At 39.3% G+C, this 19,562-nt stretch overlaps 1 protein-coding gene across 2 annotated transcripts; it reads left to right on the top strand.

Moving 5' to 3' along the window:
* Positions 1–9,642: 9,642 nt before the first annotated feature.
* LOC106054464 (endoglucanase-like) lies at positions 9,643–17,720 on the top strand. Of its 2 annotated transcripts, XM_056044685.1 has the most exons (6): positions 9,651–9,692; positions 9,813–9,860; positions 12,211–12,345; positions 12,758–12,883; positions 13,125–13,250; positions 17,435–17,720. In XM_056044685.1, the coding sequence occupies exons 2-6, from the start codon at positions 9,824–9,826 to the stop codon at positions 17,593–17,595; spliced, it is 585 nt and encodes a 194-aa protein (XP_055900660.1). In that variant the 5' UTR covers positions 9,651–9,692; positions 9,813–9,823; the 3' UTR covers positions 17,596–17,720. The 2 variants fall into 2 exon arrangements, with proteins under 2 accessions (XP_055900659.1, XP_055900660.1); XM_056044684.1 differs by having other exon boundaries at positions 9,643–9,860.
* The last annotated feature ends 1,842 nt before the right edge of the window (positions 17,721–19,562 follow it).

The raw sequence follows: 19,562 nt of genomic DNA on the forward strand, positions 1-19,562 counted from the left end.
TCTCCTAACTGACGATACCAGCGTTGATTCCACCAGAATGTGGTAAATAATTACGGAGAGAAAGAGTTAAAAAAAAGGTCTCTTGCCTCACTCCACTTCAGTGGATTAAACCCTGCCCATACGAGCGAGTGGTTGAATTAACTGATCTTTCGATCGATTCATAGTCCAATGTTCATGGCTGGACTGTTTTCACTGCTCGCTCTAAGGGGCAACCCAAATCTCCTCCCCCTGGAGGAACCCATACCAATGTCGAGTAAAATTACAAAGAAAAGCGGGTCTGAGCAGACCCTAACAGGCTCCGCTGGCCAGGTAAATGGCATTAGGCCTGGCATCGAAAAATGTGCTACTAATCGCCTCGCAACGTTGGTACATAGGGAGAACGGGCCACGTTGTGAAAAAAGAGCTACCGTTCTTCCCAACACACAAACCCTGATAACATCCTTTTTCCCCCAAACAAACACAACAATTAAAAAACCAAAAGTCTCAGAAAAAATTAACCCAACACCATCACCTCATACTGGGAAAGTAAGTATCCCCCACGCTAATTTAGCTGGAAAGATAAAGCAACATGATCCCCAAATTTCCAAATCTGATGCTAAAACTTTCAAAGTCCTTCAATGTAATGTCCGAGGACTTATTCCAAAGACACTTGAAATAACTAACCTGCTCCACAAAGAGTGTGTGGATGTTGCCTTACTACAAGAAGTGTCTCAATACCCGGGTACTCTGTTTTCCGCTGCTCCTGTGGGGATTGCCGAGGCCTTGTTACATTGGTGGCTAATGCTCTGGTCGCCAAGAAAGTGTCCACAGACTTGAGTCAGGGGAGGACAGACACTTTGCTATTATAAATTTGGAAAAATAATAGACGCTTCAAGTGCATCAATGTTTATAATCCACCAAAACAAGAACTGGCTTTAGATGTCAGAGAGACAATAACTGTAGACACTATCATAGCTGGAGATCTAAATGCCCATTCACCTTCCTGGGGCTATGATGACACTGATCAGTCTGGTAAAAAAAGTTCATGACCTGTGCAATTCTACTAACCTTTTTCTTTTGCAAAATAAACACTCTCCTCCTACTCCCAAACAATCCAACACTCAAGCAGAAATACAACAGACTCAGCCTACTAGTCAAAACGTCTGTTAACAGGGAAAAACGAGAACGTTGGACCAACACCTGTGCAAGGTTAAACCTAAAGGATAGCTCTAAGGCCTGGAGTCATCTGAGAAATCTCGAAAACGCTGGGCGTACGAAAAACAGCAACCCCATTATCTTCACCCAGTGGGGTAACCATTTCATCAAAGAAGAAAATTGCCATCTTGTTGAACAAATATTTTGCTAAGATCAACAAGGCTGCCAAGAAGTCCCCAATGTCCAAAGCCATTGATAAAGCTTGCAAAGCTGATGAAAAAAAAAAGACCGAAATGAACCACAGACCGAAAGTGCTGAGGGAACGATGAAATCCCCCTTCTCTATAGGCGAGCTTAATGCTGCCATAAGGAAATGCCAGCTTAAAAAGGCTCCCGGGCCGGATGGTATCACCCCCGAAATGCTTAATCATGTAGGGGGAAAAGGAAGGGCCGTGCTCTTGGCATTTGTAAATAGAACCTGGGAAGATAGTCATCTTCCCAGGGCTTGGAAACGTGCCACCATTGTTCCTATACCAAAAAAGGGAAAAGATGCTTCCACTGCTGAGGGCTACAGGCCCATCCCACTCACATCTTGTGTGGGAAAGATGGCTGAAGAAATGGTAAATGAGCGTCTGGTTTGGTACCTTGAGAGTGCCCGTCTTCTAGCTCCAGAACTGGCTCGTTTCAGGGCTGGAATGTCCGCTATAGACCAAGTCAACATCTTTGTACAGAGCGTATCAGTTGGATTCCAAAGGACCGAAAGCACATACGCAGTCTTCATTGACTTAAAACAGGCATATGATAAAGAATGGCGGCCTGGTTTGCTTCATAAGATAATAGCCGTGGGGGTGCGGGGACGGATATATTACTGGATTAGATACTTCCTACAAGAGCGTACAATAAGAACAAGGATGTACGGAGATGTCTCAGGGGAAATGACCCTCGAGCACGGCCTACCCCAGGGCTCCGTCCTGTCATGCGCCTTTTCACGGCCTTCATAAATGACCTACCTGCTCAGCTAAAATGCCAAAAGCTGCTATATGCTGATGATATTGTCCTTTGAAAATCCGGAAGGAGCGTAACCTCTATACAAAAAGTGTTACAAGAAGATCTCCATACGCTCTGCTCATACACACAAAAATGGAGGCTAGAAATAAACACCTCCAAGACGGTCTATTCTCTGTTCACGCTCGGGACTGGCATTCTCGGGCAACCTTTCCAGCTTTCCCTCAACGGAGTGGCTCTCAGCATGGAAAAGCTACCCAAGTACCTTGGTGTAACTTTAGATCGCAAACTAAAAATGTGTGAGCACATCCAGGATGTTGTAAGAAAGGCCTCAGGGAAACTTTGCATTGTGCGGAAGCTGGCATCCACGAAGTGGGGAGCCCGAGCAGACATGCTCCGATCCCTGTATTTAGGAGCAGTCCGATCACAGATAGACTACAGCCTACCTGGCTCTAGGACTGCTCTTGAACAACTTGATAAAATACAGTCCCAAGCACTAAGATTTGTCTGTGGAACCTTTAGGACAAGTCCAGTAAATGCGGCTGAAATAATGGCTAATATAGGTCCACTAAACCTTAGGAGGGAAAGGTCAGTACTGACCTGCTATGAGCGGTATAAAAGGCTGGATGAATACCTCCCAGCTAGAAAACTAGTGGATGGTTGGAGATGCAGAAGACGTATCCAGATGCTGTCTTTTATGCATCATGCCACTAGACTATCTGATGAAGCTGGCCTCTCCACCAACCGACAAAATATTCAACGCTTTCATCCCCTTCCCACTTGGTGTCGCCCAACGACCCCAGACATACGCTTGAAATTAGTAGACCCTAATGCCACTAAGCAAAGGCGTTCATCTAACGACCTTCAAATCCTAGCTCTGGAGACAGTGGCGTAACTAAGGGGGGGGGGGGATGGGGGCGGGGAGAATTTTAAAATCACCCCGGGCCCCCACCTGGGGGGGGGGCCCAAATGGGTGTCCGAAATTTATTTGTAAATACATAAATTAATATATTTGATTGACAAATAGTGTCAACAGGTGTCTTTTTTTTCAACATTTATGGATTAAATTTATCACAAAGACTAAGCCTAGATCTTTGTTCACATTTTAAAAATATTTTTTCCCACAGAGTTCAATTTTGTTACATTTTAAACTTTGTTGCCACGAATAAAACTGCATTATATACAGCGAATTTCAGGTATCTTGTTACCTTTACTAATAATAGAGCTAAATGGCGAGTATTATATGGCTACACTAATTAACCTTGAAGCAAAATTTACAGAATCGAGTATAACAGATCTAAAAGTTATTCTTAATAATGCTAAAATAGTCCATTATTCGGGTTTGGCGTCTATAATTTCAGAATTAAACTTCACACTCGAGTTATTACCCCTTTATTCATCTTTCCTCAATCCAATGGAAACTCTCTTTTTATTTACATCTAATCCTTTAGCTTTCGCACAAAACATACAAAAAAAAATAATAACGTAATATCATATAATATTAACACATCCTTCCTTTTGAAGTTATTATCACACCCTTCCTTTTAAAGTTCTTAAGAGTGATATCCACTAAACCCTAGCATTTGCGGGGCCCTATGCGAAACGGATCGCGCGGGGCCTAGTCTGGGTAGGGATAAGCATAATGTCAAAATTATTATTTTTTTTTAAATTAGAAAATAGGCCTTCTTTCGTCTCTGCAATAAATTTTTATCAAATGAAAGCTCGCAATGCCACTTTTTTATTTATTGGCACCCCAAAATGTCAATTTCGTCTATTCTTCAGGAGATTTTAATAAATTCAAAAAAAGTTCAGGACTTTATCGTATATTTTGCCCTTTCAGGAGATTTCCTGGAGGCTCTGGAAAATCAGGAGGTCGCGAAAACCTTGTTATTTTATATACGTTACAATTGTTTAATTTAATAATGTACACTTGGAATTAGCGCGGGGCCTATGAAAGCGCGGCGCCCACTGCGACCGCATATGTTGCAGTGGTCTAAGGCCAGCCCTGTCTACTAGGAACTTTAACAATTCGTCCACTTCTTGTTGCCTTGACTGGCACAACAAGTTCTCTAAACGTTGGTCTATAAATGTCTGTTTCGTTTGTTCCAACAGTTTGCAGTTCATTGTCTTCATCGGTATCATAGTACCCAGAGATGTCTTCATCGCATCGAAACTCTTATTCAAAAAGCGTTGATTTCTTCTGTATGTTTTTCCGTTTGTCTTTATGGTGTAAGATCTTTGTGCTGAATGTTTTTTTTTATGACAACTGCTTTCTGGCATGTTTGACCTAGACGAACTCTCCGACAGAATAATCTTTAGGTAGTCTTGCTTTTGCTTCGTATTTCACTTTGCTTTTCATCTGTCGTTCGTTGAGTAATGTCTGCATTTTCAGCTACCGATGGTTTCAATAGTTTGTGATCAGTTGGAATCATTCCCTGAGTCTTCTACTCGTCAGCAGTTGTGATTGTGAATACGGCAGTCCGCTTATCGGAGTATTTCTATACTCGAGCATTACGAGATACGGATCTTTCCCACTTTTGTATGCTCTGAATCCTCTTGCTTTCGCACAAAACATAAACAACCAACAATGACGTAATACCATATAATATTAGCACAGAATCTTCTTCATGCAGTGGAAAATTAAGAATTTTTTGCCTATCTTGAATTCTGGTCAAAGCTCCTGCGCCCAATTAATATAGTTCGGAAGAAACTACAAAAGTCTGAACTGCATATACGGGAAGCTGCTAAAGAAATTAGTACCCTTTCATGCTTTCTGCAAAATGATGAGAAACTGATAAAAACCCAATCCATCGAAAAAGCAAAAGAAGGTAGTGAATACTATGGATTCCGTGTAATCAAAACAACCAGAAGAAAGAAAAGACTTGATGGGAAGTTGAGTTCTAATGTAGGACTGTCAATAGAGCTGCAATTCAAACGTGTTGCAACAGATGTGCTGGACAGATTTCATATGGAGATGAAGGGCAGATTCCAAAGGCTGGAAAGAAAATGGATACCTTTGGGTTTCTTCTTGAACCAAGACACCTGTTAGATGAAGACACGCTTGTGACAAACTGTGCTACTTTTCCTGTTTGTATGATGAAATAAATGGAAAATCGCTTTTTCAATTATGTCATTGATGCACGAGCACTTTTCATCAACAAACAGTAATACAATCACCAATAGACATATTAAGGAAACAGGATTCATATGGGAATTACGTGTGCTCAAGCTTTGCAACCTCCTCCGAATACCGCTAACTCAGGCTAGTTCCATTACGTCATGTGAGAGATCATTCTCAAAGCTCAAGCTCATCAAAAACTATCTCAGGAGCACAATGACGAAAGAAAGGCTTATCATGATTTTAATGTCAGGGAAGTCACAAATACTAGAAAGTATCGATGTAGTTGATGTTATAGATGTCTTTGCTGCACAGAATGCACGACGTGAAGCGATATCAATTTAGATTTGTCACTTGTGCATTATTTAACTAATAAACAACGGTATTATTCATTAAAAGATGATTACTTTTTGTTAAGTTTACTGATATACTGAACCAATTTGATTTGGGGCTTGTATATTTTTACGTACATTATCTCATGTCATATGTCGAATGTCAAAATGCAAGGGGCCCCCAAAGAGGTCAATTTCCCCGGGCCCCCAAATCCCTAGTTACGCCCCTGTCTGGAGACCATTAATACCTTCAAGCCCAATGCTATTTTTGCATACACTGATGGGTCGGCATCAATAGATTCTAGAAGAGCAGGCTATGGAGCCTACATCGACTTTCTTGGCTCTTACACAGTCAAAATCTTTGACCGTGTGGTAGTGTTTGCATTTTTGATGCGGAGACCATGGCAGTCTGTGAAGCCTTAAAAGTCATTGGCTCTCAACTCGGCGAGGGACATTTGAGGGCAACACAGATTGTTGTGGTCACTGACTCAAAATCTATACTACAGGCTTTGCAAAGACCGGACCATGGCCCCCCAATATCAACACTGTCATCATGGCTTCACATAACATTAAAACAACGCTATGGCACCCCTGTAATAATGCAGTGGGTACCGAGTCACATATGTGTGACTGGCAACACAATTGCAGACTCTTTGGCCCACCAGGAAGGGCAAATTCCACCCACCGAACAGGCTGTAAGCTTTCATCAAGTCCTGGCTATAATACAAAAAACAGAAATGGAAAAGTGATTTGAGTGCTGGGACAAGTCCCAAAAAGCCTGTGGAGTCTGGGAGCGCATGAGGCGCCCTGACCGCACTTCCCCGTGGTGGAGGCTGTCCAGGCCTGAGCAAGCTATTATAGCACAGTGCAGGACAGGTCACTGTCCTGTTGGCTCATATTTCTCGCGGCTATGGCCAAATTTTGATTCACGGTGCCCCCGCTGCAGGGAAGAAAAGGAAACCGTGCCTCATATTCTGTTTGACTGCCCCAGACTTGCTGATCTCCGTCTCGACAGGTCTGGGAAAGCCAAAATTCTCGACCTGTATGGCGACATTTATGCACTACGCAAGACAGCAAGGTTTCTGTCCAGGGCTTTTGCAAGAGAGGATTTGAGCCTCTCAAGCCCCCAGTCTAATGGAGTTTGAGGATGATGATGATGATGTGTGTGATTCTGTTTGTTCCAAGTGTAGACCTCTGTGTTATGTGTGTGATTCTGTTTGTTCCAAGTGTAGGCCTCTATGTTATGTGTATGATTCTGTTTGTTCCAATTGTAGGCCTCTGTGTTATGTGTATGATTCTGTTTGTTCCAATTGTAGGCCTCTGTGTTATGTGTATGATTCTGTTTGTTCCAATTGTAGGCCTCTGTGTTATGTGTGTGTATGATTCTGTTTGTTCCAATTGTAGGCCTCTGTTATGCATGGGATTCAGAAAGAAAAGGTCTCTGTGTTGTGTGTATGTTAGAATTCGGAGCAAGTACGTTACTATTAAACACTAAATGTCAATTACAAGAACCAAGGGCAAAAACTCGTTGCAAAAAGAACATAACTTTTTATCTATCAAGGTCAATTTTCTTTTAATTTCTAGCATAGACATCGATAGTTTAATAGAGTTTGCTACATTTTCTTTTAATTTCTAGCAAGCACTTCGATAGCACAATCGAGAATGCGACATTTTCTTTTAATTTCTAGCAAGGATTTTGATAGTTCAATAGTATATATATATTTTTTAAAAATATTTTCTTTTAATGTCTAGCCAGGACTTCGATAGTGTAATTCAATCTCCAACATTTTCTCAGGTTTTTGTTTTACCAAAAGACGTAAATACGCTAGAAATGTTTCGAATAGTTTTGAAATCTTGGATTGGGGGGGGGGGGGGGGGGTAGATGCACTGGTCGGGAATTGAAAGAGAGCTCCAACTAGCATGTCATTATGATGTCACGAATCCACACTCCGTTCCTTGGAAGATAAATGGCGATAAATAAATCAATCAATCCTTTAGTTCTGTATTCAATAACTATAGTGTTACTCTGCCGTTCATGCGATAATATGAAAAACTACTTTATTAGTTGTTGTTTTAAATTATGTTTCACTTATATGCATACTATTTTTTTTTCTTTTTATTGTAAATGTAGTTGTTAGTATAACAGAACTTACCTAACTGACAAAAAATCTAAAACCGTTTGAATAAATGTTCTAAAAATATGGAAATAGTCATCTCCCTCACTAAATAGCCTCCAGTGTTTGTTACTATTAAAAGTATGGTGCATTTTTATGAAAAAACTGCTTGCATCATCATCATCATTCCTTTGGGTTCCTCATGGAACATAGAGCCTCGACAAAAACACGCCACTCTCCACGGTCTCTTGCTAGTATTTTGACGGTTTTCCAGCTCTTTACGGTCCGCTCTGCTTCTTCTATTACTATTAATAGTGAATAGTTTGGTGTATTTTTATGAAAAAAACTGCTTGCATAATTGAATTTTAAAAATTAGATTTTTCGCTTTCAGAAAAGAAAAAAGTAGCCGTTGCATCAGAACTTTCAATGGTCTAAAATACTATGATGTCGGATTTTCAATATCTTTTCTAGTTTACGAGATATAAACGGGACGGACGGACGGACAGACAGACCAACAAAACTAATAGCGTCTTTTCAGCTTTCGGGGGGCCGCTAAATAGGCAGGACAGGAAAGGATAATTTCTCAAAATTTCTGTAATTTGGTTGATTGTCTAAGAATAGATGCTAAAAATAAGTCTTGTAGTAGGCATGTTTTGGCTGAGGGCAGAAGTGGAGCACAGGGCATGTACAGGGGGGGGGGGCTCCTTTAAGAGTCTCATATAAACACCCACTTCATACTGTGACGAAGCGCCACTCTTACACTAAGCGTTATTTGCTAGATAGATCACTTGACTTATGCGTTGGGTAATAATGTCAAAGGAACAAATACATAGTGACTGGTCCCGTTTTCTTCATTTTCATTGTTGTTAGCTTTATACAGTCCCATGTACCAAGTTATAGATTACAAACTGTTGAAGTGTGTAAAGCTGCTTGTGACCACCATTTTTTGTTTGCCAGTTTATAGAAGTCTTCTATTGCAACAACAACCGCTAAGTCCTTTAGGCAATCTGTACGACCTTGGTCGACATCAGGGACTTATATTCATCCAGTATCACCAATTTGAGCAAGGGGAAATTGTTTTGTGAGATTCGTAACATTTTGTTGCTTGCAGTAGAAGATTCTCTTTCGCGGCCGCTCTTTTTCTAGAGATAAACTCTATGTGTTGTTTAGTCAAGCCTGTATATGGGGACATTGCAGGTCTCCTTCAATATCTTTGAAATACAGCTTTCGGTCTGACCACCGCTCACATTTCTTCAAGTTGTTCTTCAGTTTCAATAGGTCAGATTTGTTCGCTAGGCAAATAACGACGATGCTATGTCTCTTTGTGGTTGAAAGCTAAACATGGCTAAGGACTTTGACGTATTCCTTCCTTGCATGTTGTCTTTGTGGATTAAAGCTAAACATGGCTAAGGACTTTGACGTATTCCTTCCCAGTGAGATATCCTTGCTAAATGAATAAATGACAAACCATTTATCTGTATCGTTATTGTATCTCCTGATTGGTCCTATGACGAGGTTTTCTATGAAATATCCTAACATCTTTCCACAATGCGCATTTTTCGAATAAGACTTGATTCCTTTCTTTTTTACCACTACTAGAGCATATCTACGATTGTCGACACCAGTGAGAGTCCGAATGTACAAGAATGTAATGAAATGTTTTGGTCTTTTACCGACGTATTTGGTCCTTTGGCAGATTCACATGTGAAAGTCAACATTCTCCAAAATCTGTTTTTCAAACTAACAGAGCTATACATTCAAAAATATTTATATGAAATGTTTTGATTCTATTAAAGTTGAAATGTTTTCCGGTAATCAGATTAAAGCAAAAAGAGAGTTCTATAGTACAAATAAGTACAATTAAGGTCAAATCTGAGTTCACAATATGAGGTCACTGAATAGCTATAAAACGGCTATAAGATAAACAAATTCAACTCTTTAAAAGTAGCATCGAGTCATAGATGTTATCAGGTGAAAGTCATCTCTACAGGCTCAGTCAAGATCTGATCAGCTAAAAGTCATCTCTACAGGCTCAGTCAAGATCTGATCAGCTAAAAGTCATCTCTACAGGCTCAGTCAAGATCTGATCAGCTAAAAGTCATCTCTACAGGCTCAGTCAAGATGAGGTTTTGTTTAGCAGCAGTAGTTCTAGTGTTTGGTAAGAAAACTTACATCTCCTTTCTTTCAAGTTTAATTACACGAATTGCTGTATTTATAACATGTTTGTGGTGCAAAATAAATAAGATGTAGATTTGAGACTGGTCTATGATTCATCGAATAAAATAATTGTCTCGGAGGATTTTATTTGTTTTGATTATTTTTTCGAGTTCAACCTTTTTAAATTTCTCTCCATTACGTTTCTACAAAGTGTGATGAGATCCAGGTTTTCTGTTAGATCAGTGAGAGAAAAAAAAATAAAAGAAAGAAGAGAGAGAGAGAGAGACTGAAACAAATGTGAGAGCCAGAAAGAGAGTGAGACATTTCTAATTCGTTTACAAAGTGAGAACCCTGCCCACCAGTCCACCGGATGTTCCAGCAAGGGGTTTTGTCTTTAGGGGAATGTTCTCCGTGATTCTGTCGTTTTGGTCTAGAAGCACTAAGAGAATAACCAGATATATCAACAATACATTACGGATAGAAACGCACAGTTTCACGATACTCATCGAAGAAACACAACATATAAACAAGAATTATCAAAGGGACTTAATGTTTTCACACAAACTCTTAGGCGACCCCTCTGGCTCACTATTATTATATTAATTAGTAATAAAAAATATTTGTGTAACATTGAGTTGAAAAAATAATAAACAATTCATGCATGAACAACAAGTTATCACTACATACGATTCTTTCTTCAGTTTTAGCCTCCACGCACATTGAAATGGGAACGAACAAAAAATAGTTGTTTAATTTAAAGTTTTATGGTAAACATTTCATAGCTTATCATTACATACATATGAATCTATTTGGTAAAACAAATCATCACTAAATATTTTTCAAATATAATTTCCCCTAAAATAAAGTCACACCAACACTGGGTGTGCTGACCTTTTATTGATTGTGGTGACCTTTCACTGATTGGGGTGACCTTTCGCTGATGGGGTGACTTTACACTAATTGTGGTGACATTTCATTGATTGTGGTGACCTTTTACTGATTGTGGTGACCTTACACTGGGTGTTGTGACCTTACAATGGGTGTGGTGACTATATTTAATAGTGGGTGTGATTACATTATTCAGGATTGATTTCACTACAGTAGGTGTTATTACATTTTTTACACCAGGAGTGTGACCTTTTTACACTGGGTAGGGTCACTTGGTGTTGTGATCTTATACGCACTGATTGTAGTGACCTTTTACACTGGGTGTGGTGACATAGTTGGTACTTGGTGTGGTGAACTTAAACTGGAGTGTTTACTTTTGGAATTGTTTACTTTTTTGGCACTGAGTTTGGTGACCTTATACTGTATTGATTTCACTACAATGATTGTGGTGACTTATATGGCACTGGGTATGGTCACTTTACTTTGTGTATGGCGACCTTTTAGGCACTGGGTGAGGTGATCTTCCACTGGGTGAGGTGATCTTCCACTGGGTGAGGTGATCTTCCACTGGTTGTGGTGATCTTCCACTGGGTGAGGTGATCTTCCACTGGGTGAGGTGATCTTCCACTGGGTGAGGTTATCTTCCACTGGTTGTGGTGATCTTCCACTGGTTGTGGTGATCTTCCACTGGGTGAGGTGATCTTCCACTGGGTGAGGTGATCTTCCACTGGGTGAGGTGATCTTCCACTGGTTGTGGTGATCTTCCACTGGGTGAGGTGATCTTCCACTGTGTGTAGTTGCATTACAAACAGGTCTCACCCTTTTTATGTAAAGAAACCTTTCTGATCCTTAGCTCGCAACCATTATCAAATGTAATTCTAACTATAACTATAACTTCAGATCTAGGTCAAGGTCAGTTGTTTAAACTACGCGAGAGGCTTGGTCAACTACAGGTCAGTTGTTTAAACTACGCGAGAGGCTTCATCAACTACAAGGTCAGTTGTTTAAACCACACGAGAGGCTTGGTTAACATCAAGATCAGTTGTTTAAACCACACGAGAGGCTTGGTCAACTACAAGATCAGTTGTTTAAACCACACGAGAGGCTTGGTTAACATCAAGATCAGTTGTTTAAACCACACGAGAGGCTTGGTCAACTACAAGGTCAGTTGTTTAAACCTCACGAGAGGCTTGATCAACTACAAGATCAGTTGTTTAAACCACACGAGAGGCTTGGTCAACTACAAGATCAGTTGTCTAAACCACACGAGAGGCTTGGTCAGCTACAATGTCAGTTGTTTAAACCACACGAGAGGCTTGGTCAGCTACAATGTCAGTTGTTTAAACCACACGAGAGGCTCGGTTGGTTATTTCCTGGACGAGGACAACAGAAAATGTACATAATTCTTTTTGTTTAAACTTGGTTGAGAGATGACCACTTGATGTTTTAACTTTAACCTGCAGGTTTGGTCAGAGGAGACCAGCTCTGTCAACCAGATGGTAGTGGAGTTCGTCGCTACAACGGTAAGCCCTGTGCTAGCACAACTAGATACGACGACGGTCACAGAGGCTCATGTGGATGTGGACCACCAGGAGGAGGTAATGTTGGATAGGAATTAGCGAACTAGATTGTCTTTGCTTGTTTGGGATGTTTTGTTTCGATGTCTTTGTGGATTTTCTCTGGATGTCTAGTTAGTTTTGTTTGGATAATAACTATTATTACCAGTCTGATGGTATCTCCAGACCTAAACGACTTTCGACTGACTTGTCTTAATGATAATGTGGGAATAGGAAGGGCCAGGATTAGCATTTTTTGTCGAGAGCATTTAGATTTTAATCTTATTGAAACAAAGTTTTCATCGTTAAAAGTCTTCCAACTGGTGATGAACTCAGAGCAGACAGACACAAGTCTCAATTTCTAGGAGAAAGAAGAAAAGAAATGAAAACAATACATTGTTGAGATTTTCTTGAGCTTCAAGTAACTGACCAATGATTGTTTTCATGTTCACAGACACGCCGTTTGCTTGGAATTTGAATTCCCTCACTGTAGCAGCCAGCCAGAAATACTTCGATGACGGTGGAGATAAAACCTGGTGTGGACAGAATTGTGGGAAATGTGTCAAACTGACCCCTACAGGTAGGGACAAACATTGGACTACTGGCTTCAAACTTTATAGCCACACTCAGATTGTTTAAATCACATGACTAGAAGTCAAGTTCAACTTCCTATCATAATAAAATCTTTGCCATCGATTCAAAAGATCTATATTACATCCTCGATTTCTTTATTTCATTTGAATTGTCAAATAGCTTTTGAAACATTCTTTCTTTATAGAGTAGTCCTAATCTTTTTTATAGACAATGACATTTCTCGCTAGGTGGCTTTGTTCCTGGTCTGGGGAGAGCTCCTTCTAATTTGAACCCTCAGATTTTCCTTGTCACAAACGACTGCCCTGTTCAAGGAAACGAAGAATGGTGTGGTCAGCGTGGAAAACCAGGCTCTAGTAAGTAGAACCAGTGGATGTAAATGTGGATGTAGTATTCATGCAATATTTAACCCTGTTTAGTACATATGTAGCATCCTTTGTTATGAACCACAAGACTATCAATAAACGGACGTGATTGAAATCTCTGAACATTTTAGATTTAGAACTAAACTATAGTGACAACATTAAAGGCAATTTTTCAATTTATATATAGTTGAAAAACATAATGAAATATGGATTATTTTTTGACTTAATTCAACGTCATTTGACTGTAACAGGTGCACCATATCATTGTGAATACGACCTTCAAATTATATATATATATATATATATATATATATATATATATATATACAGAGGCGGCCCTAGCAGTGCGCGGGGCCCTGGGCGAATGTCATATACGGGGCCCTCTGAACCCTAAGGGTAGACAATATATATATATCGTTTCACGTCATGCTAACGCGATCGTCCGCCTCTAACGCTGTAAGCCTTATTTTTGTTACGAAACATACTACCGTACTAAAGTATTGGCCTTTTAACTACACAGGCTCCCCACCTTAACTTCTGGATCTAGTAAGTCCCCAAATCGCTACTTAAAAGACATCTGCTCTTTGTGGCAAACATCAAGCGTGTAGTTATGGATGACGGGAAAGAAGACCAACAGGTCCGTAAGCTCGTTTTGATTGGTTGGGTCGAATTCGTCAAGCATCTCAACCGAGTCTAAAAACTGAACGTTGCTCGGTGCATAAACTTTCTCTGTTCTCCCACGAAATGCTCTATTTTTAGCGGCCCCCAAATGGGGAAAAGACGCTTTTAGGTTTGGGTGGAATGTCTGTCCGTCCGTCCGTCCGTCCCGTTTAGATCTCGTAAAGCAGAAAAGATAGTGAAAATCCGACATCACAATATTTTAGACCATCGAAAGTTCTGATGCATCGGCTACTTTTTTCTTTTCTTAAAGCGAAAAATCTAATTTTTTAAATCACTTATGCAAGCAGTTTTTTCATAAAAATACACCACTTTTACAACTATTCACTATTAATAGTAAAAATCACTTGAGGCTCACCTCTCCCGTATTCTATTGGATCACTGGGGCACCACACAAGATCTGTTAACCTTTTTTCTTCATTATTTTCTGTCATTTGTCTATGATAGAATATCATTCTGATAATATGGAAACCTGCCTTTTTACCTGCCTGGGTGGACCACTTCTGGGGCCTATTTTCAGTTTATGTTTCCACACAAACTGTCTTTGTAACCTTGTTTGTTTTTGTTTGCAAGCAGTTTTTTCATAAAAATACACCACTTTTACAACTATTCACTATTAATAGTAAAAATCACTTGAGGCCTGGGTGGACCACTTCTGGGGCCTATTTTCAGTTTATGTTTCCAAACAAACTGTCTTTGTAACCTTGTTTGTTTTTGTTTGCAAGCAGTTTTTTCATAAAAATACACCACTTTTACAACTATTCACTATTAATAGTAAAAATCACTTGAGGCTCACCTCTCCCGTATTCTATTGGATCGCTGGGGCACCACACAAGATCTGTTAACCTTTTTTCTTCATTATTTTCTGTCATTTGTCTATGATAGAATATCATTCTGATAATATGGAAACCTGCCTTTTTACCTGCCTGGGTGGACCACTTCTGGGGCCTATTTTCAGTTTATGTTTCCACACAAACTGTCTTTGTAACCTTGTTTGTTTTTGTTTTTTTGGAAAAGGTACTGAACAATCGCTAGAATTCTTTCTAAGACTGCGCGCGAATGCAGTTTTTCTTTTGTAATTTTTTCTTGCATCAAGTTATCCGTTGCAGTATCATTTGGCGCAGTGGCTGAGTGGTTAAGCACTTGTCTTCCGAACCTGGAGTCCTGGGTTTGAATCTCGGTGAAGACTGGGATTTTGAATTTCGAGATTTTTTAGGGCACCCCTGAGTCCATCCATCTCTAAAGGGTACCTGACTTTGCATAACCGTAGACCAAATCTGTCCTTTAGATCGCAAGGTCTGAAAGTGGAATTTTACCATTGGGCATTGGAGTTCAATCACGCAGACTCATAATTAAGACTAAGACTAAGACTGCTTTATTGATCCTTACGGAAATTTGTTGTGATTACAAGGACTCTTTTCTCATATAAAGACAACACAACAGAAAAATACACATAAATACAACAGACAACATAAAGAGTTCATTCAGCGACTACACACAGGTATCTTGGTGCATTTCATGTTCCCTGATCAATGAGTGGAGGTAATAGAGTCTGACCTAGTGAGGTACGAACGAGTTTTTTTACCATTCCGTTCTTGTTTTGATTGACAGCAGTCGCCCACTTCGCGACGACCTGACGTAGTTCTGATAGAGCGGGTGGCCGTTGTCTTCCAAGATTTTTTCGATTTTTCTTAGGCACTTTTGTTCAAAAAGTTCCTTTAAATTTGGTAATGTTGTGAGTGTAATTTTTTATGCTTTTTAATGATGTTTTCTAGACGTCGCAAGAGTTTAGATGAGGCGTTGCCTTGCCAACAGGTTATTCCGTATGTTAGCAGATTTTGTATAGTCGCGCTGTAAAAGGTCTCAAGGATCTTCTTGTTTAGTTTAAAGCTATTGAGTTTGTATAGAAAAAAGAGTCGCTGGGCTGTTTTCTTTGTCAGAGTTCCGAGGTGGTCTTCCCATGAAAGCTTGTTGTTGATGATAACGCCTAGATATTTATATGCCTTTACTTGTTCTATAGATGTAGTGTTTATTTGCATTTCACGTATAGTTTGTTTTTTCTTTATAAAATCTATTATAAGTTCTTTAGTTTTTGTGACATTCAGTACTAGAAAGTTGTCGGTGCACCAGTTTGTAAACTCTTCTATCGAGCTTCGATACTGAGTTTCGTCTCCTGAAATAAGACCCATGGCAGTATCATCAGCGAATTTAATGAGTTTAACTGAATCATAGATGCTTCTTATGTCATTAGTGTAAAGAGTGTACAGTACAGGAGAAAGTACACAACCTTGTGGAGCACCCTTACATAGTACTCGAGTTGACGATTTGGTGTTGTTGACTTTAACATACTGGGGCCGTTGGGTTTAAAAGGGTTAGTATCAGTATATCAGTATATATAACTGCCTTGCCGTGCGGTATGCGCGCCGGACTGTTGTTCGATCGTCTCAATGGTCCCAAGTTCCTACCCTGCTCGCTGCCATCCCCCGTCGTGGAGGTTTGGACTAGGAAGTACATTATCTTCAACTCTGAAGGGACATCCGAAACATTTAAAACATTTTAGAAACATTTGAACGTGATTGACAGAAACCTCGTGCTGCTGAATGTTTATTATCAAGATGTTTCCAGTGGCAGCAGCTTTCGTCTGCTAATTGGCCTCCAGTAGCTATCACGTTTAACAACTTACTAGGAATAGAAAATACTGTCTTTAGTCTTTTCTGTTAGACCAAAGTGTAGGCCTACAATAGGAGCTACTATGGTCCATTGACTTCACAGGTCCCACTTTCCAATGAACAAAAAATATATTCGCGTTGTTTGTTTGTTTTGTTGTTGTTGTTTTTTTTGTTTTTTTTTGTTGTTGTTTTTTTTGTACACTGTAACACGATGTAAATGTACAGTAGCTCTACTGGGAAAATGAATACGTCATCGTCAAATTGTTTGTCTATGGCGGACGAAAGTAACAGTATATTTAGTGTATACGTACCTATTCTTTTTATACTGCAATGAAATATAACAGAACTGTATGACTCTTTATTTACGAAATAAGTGATTTTGATTGGTTGCTTTCGGTTACTTGTTTTATTTTATACCAGGGTGAACTGTTAAACAGTGATAACCGCTTAGAATGTACAGATCATAAGAAACTATCTTAAGCGAAACTGAACAGTATTTCGAAACCAAAAATGTCATGCTAAGAGCTTACATGGTCATTGATATCACATAGATGCAGGAAAAGGCTTTCAAAAAATATTGAGCAACAAAGTCCTAGTTTATGAGAACTGGTTTTCGAACCTGATGATGACAAGGGAATCTCCTATCCCGGGGCCTGGGGCGGTTGCGGCACTTGCCACCCCCTAAGGTCGTTACTGCATATATATATATATATATTCCCGAAACATCTAAACATGATAAAGGAAGAAATACTATAATCCGTGGGATTGGAGTCTGATTCATTTCTTTCTTCAAAGATCTTGAAGCTACTTTAATTTTTGTCGTTTTAGGTCAGGTCAACTCTCACGGCTATGAAGTTCACTTTGATCTTCAAAACCACAACGGTCAAGTAGTGAATAACCTGAACTGGGACAACATTGAGACAACTTGGGAAGAAGTCGGCTGTCCTGGAGATTTAGCCAACAATTATCGTCAGTGTGAATGTCATTAAACTCAGCGTTTGTGGATGTTAAACTTGATTGGATAATAATTAGTTCGCATTTGATGTTTTCTCATGACGATTTGAATGTTTGAGTTGATTTGGCGACAAGAACAATAAAACTTATAATTCAATCATTTTCATTTTGTTATATTTGTATACTTCTACAATTCCTCTTCTCAACTTGCAAATTCTTTATTGCAAAATACAAAAGGTCGGAAGCAAAAAACAAAACCCTAAAATTTCCTAGAAATTAGACAGTTTTTAAATCACACTCCATGAGGGAGCTCTGAAACGTGTTTTGTAACGATTTTGTTGTCCCCCGTCAGAGCGTTGTCCTCCCCACATCTACCCCTAAAACAAGTTCTATGTGAAGACAGTTTTCTGGTGTACGGACGACATGTCGCACCAATCGAAATTGGGAAATTGGAAATTTGTGTGTGTTGTGGCGTGGCTACTGTTCATATGTGACAACTGTAGGATTTCAAACGTCTGAGATGTGCTCAAACCAATTCGCCTGAATGTAAATCAGGAATTGACTTTAAAATAAAAAAAATATTTCACTTGTTTTAAATAAAACTTTTTTTTTTTAAATCTGTACATGAACATTTCGTCGATGAATGAAAAGAAATTCTGAGAGATAAGTCGCTGAGTCAATTTGTTAGTTCTAAACATGACATTACACATGACATTACCTGACAACAACTAGAGAAGAACAAGAAAATTTACTATCAAACGTTTTAATCGTAACAATGTCACGTAGTTTTACAACATTAGAACACCAAATGACCACAAATAAACCATAATGCAACTCTCATTAAACATGCAACAAATGACTACAATGAACTAAACATTTTCAACAGACTGGGTTCAACATTGTCATTAAGATCAGCAGATGCGCGACAAAAGGTGAAATGTTTTTAAAATGCCAATAAACAACTTTAATGTTAAGCCTAACCCTAGCCCAGGGGGCGCAATGGCTAAGTGGTTAAGTGCTTGGTTTCCGAACCTGGGGTCCTGGGTTCGAATGTCGGTGAGAAATATAGAATCGCCCCACCCACTATTCTCTAATGTCAAGTGCAATTAATAGCTATAATTATAAAATGGAGAGAGGACTCTTACTTGATGAATTGTTTTCACCCTACCACCCCCTCACCTATTTCGAGGAAAACAGGACTGTTCAAAAAGAACTCTCAAATTTGGCAACAGAGTCAATGTAATTGCGCAGGCTAGACAATTGTTATTCTCTGGCATAAATTTGTCAAATTATTTCAAGAAAGACTTTGTTTTTAAAATTTAGAATTCAGGAGACATTTTTAAGTATAAGTACAACTGAGATGAGTTTTGAACCCAAATATTTTTTCCTAGTCGCCTTTTTCCACATCGACGCGTGTTGAATTTGTTTAGATTAAAAGTAGCCTATATACAGAAATAAATATCAACAATATGTAACTATCCAGTGAACGATTTGTCGGTGAACCATTTGTCGTGAGCCAATTGTCGGTGAACGAAGTGTCGGGTGGACGAAGATTTGTCGGTGAACGAAAGGTGTTTCAACAATTTGTCGTGGAACCTTCAAAACTAATGTTCACCATTCATAAAGTCCCGCTGCGTATTCAACACACTTTTTTTTTCTTCAGTGCAAAAGGGTTAAAAATGCTACCCAGGACATTAAATTACTAATAATTCGGTACTTTTATACACATCATTTTTAAGTCCGCGCTATTTTGTCTTGCCTATTTGGTCAGGAAATTTCATTTCGGCTATTTTGTCGGCGCTATTTTGTCCGCTTTATTATATATATATATATATTATTATTTTTATTATTACTATTATGTTAGAAACGAATAAGTATTCATTCTCTGGCGCTGCCAGGATCGAGTTTCGTTAAAAGGAAACAAAGTCCATCGAAGAATGTTAAGGGCCTTGAAAGTGTCTGTGAGGTCAATTGTTACTATCCCACTCGGTTGATATAACAA

The sequence above is a fragment of the Biomphalaria glabrata genome, chromosome 10 (assembly GCF_947242115.1).
Source record: "Biomphalaria glabrata chromosome 10, xgBioGlab47.1, whole genome shotgun sequence".
NCBI classification, from domain to species: Eukaryota; Metazoa; Mollusca; class Gastropoda; family Planorbidae; genus Biomphalaria; species Biomphalaria glabrata.

Excerpts from the sequence above, each read along its gene's own strand:
- LOC106054464 (XM_056044684.1), top strand. The coding sequence starts at position 9,824 with ATGAGGTTTTGTTTAGCAGCAGTAGTTCTAGTGTTTG. Across the intron at positions 12,346-12,757 it reads ATGTGGACCACCAGGAGGAG|ACACGCCGTTTGCTTGGAAT; the intron begins GTAATGTTGGAT and ends TCATGTTCACAG. Across the intron at positions 13,251-17,434 it reads GCGTGGAAAACCAGGCTCTA|GTCAGGTCAACTCTCACGGC; the intron begins GTAAGTAGAACC and ends TTGTCGTTTTAG.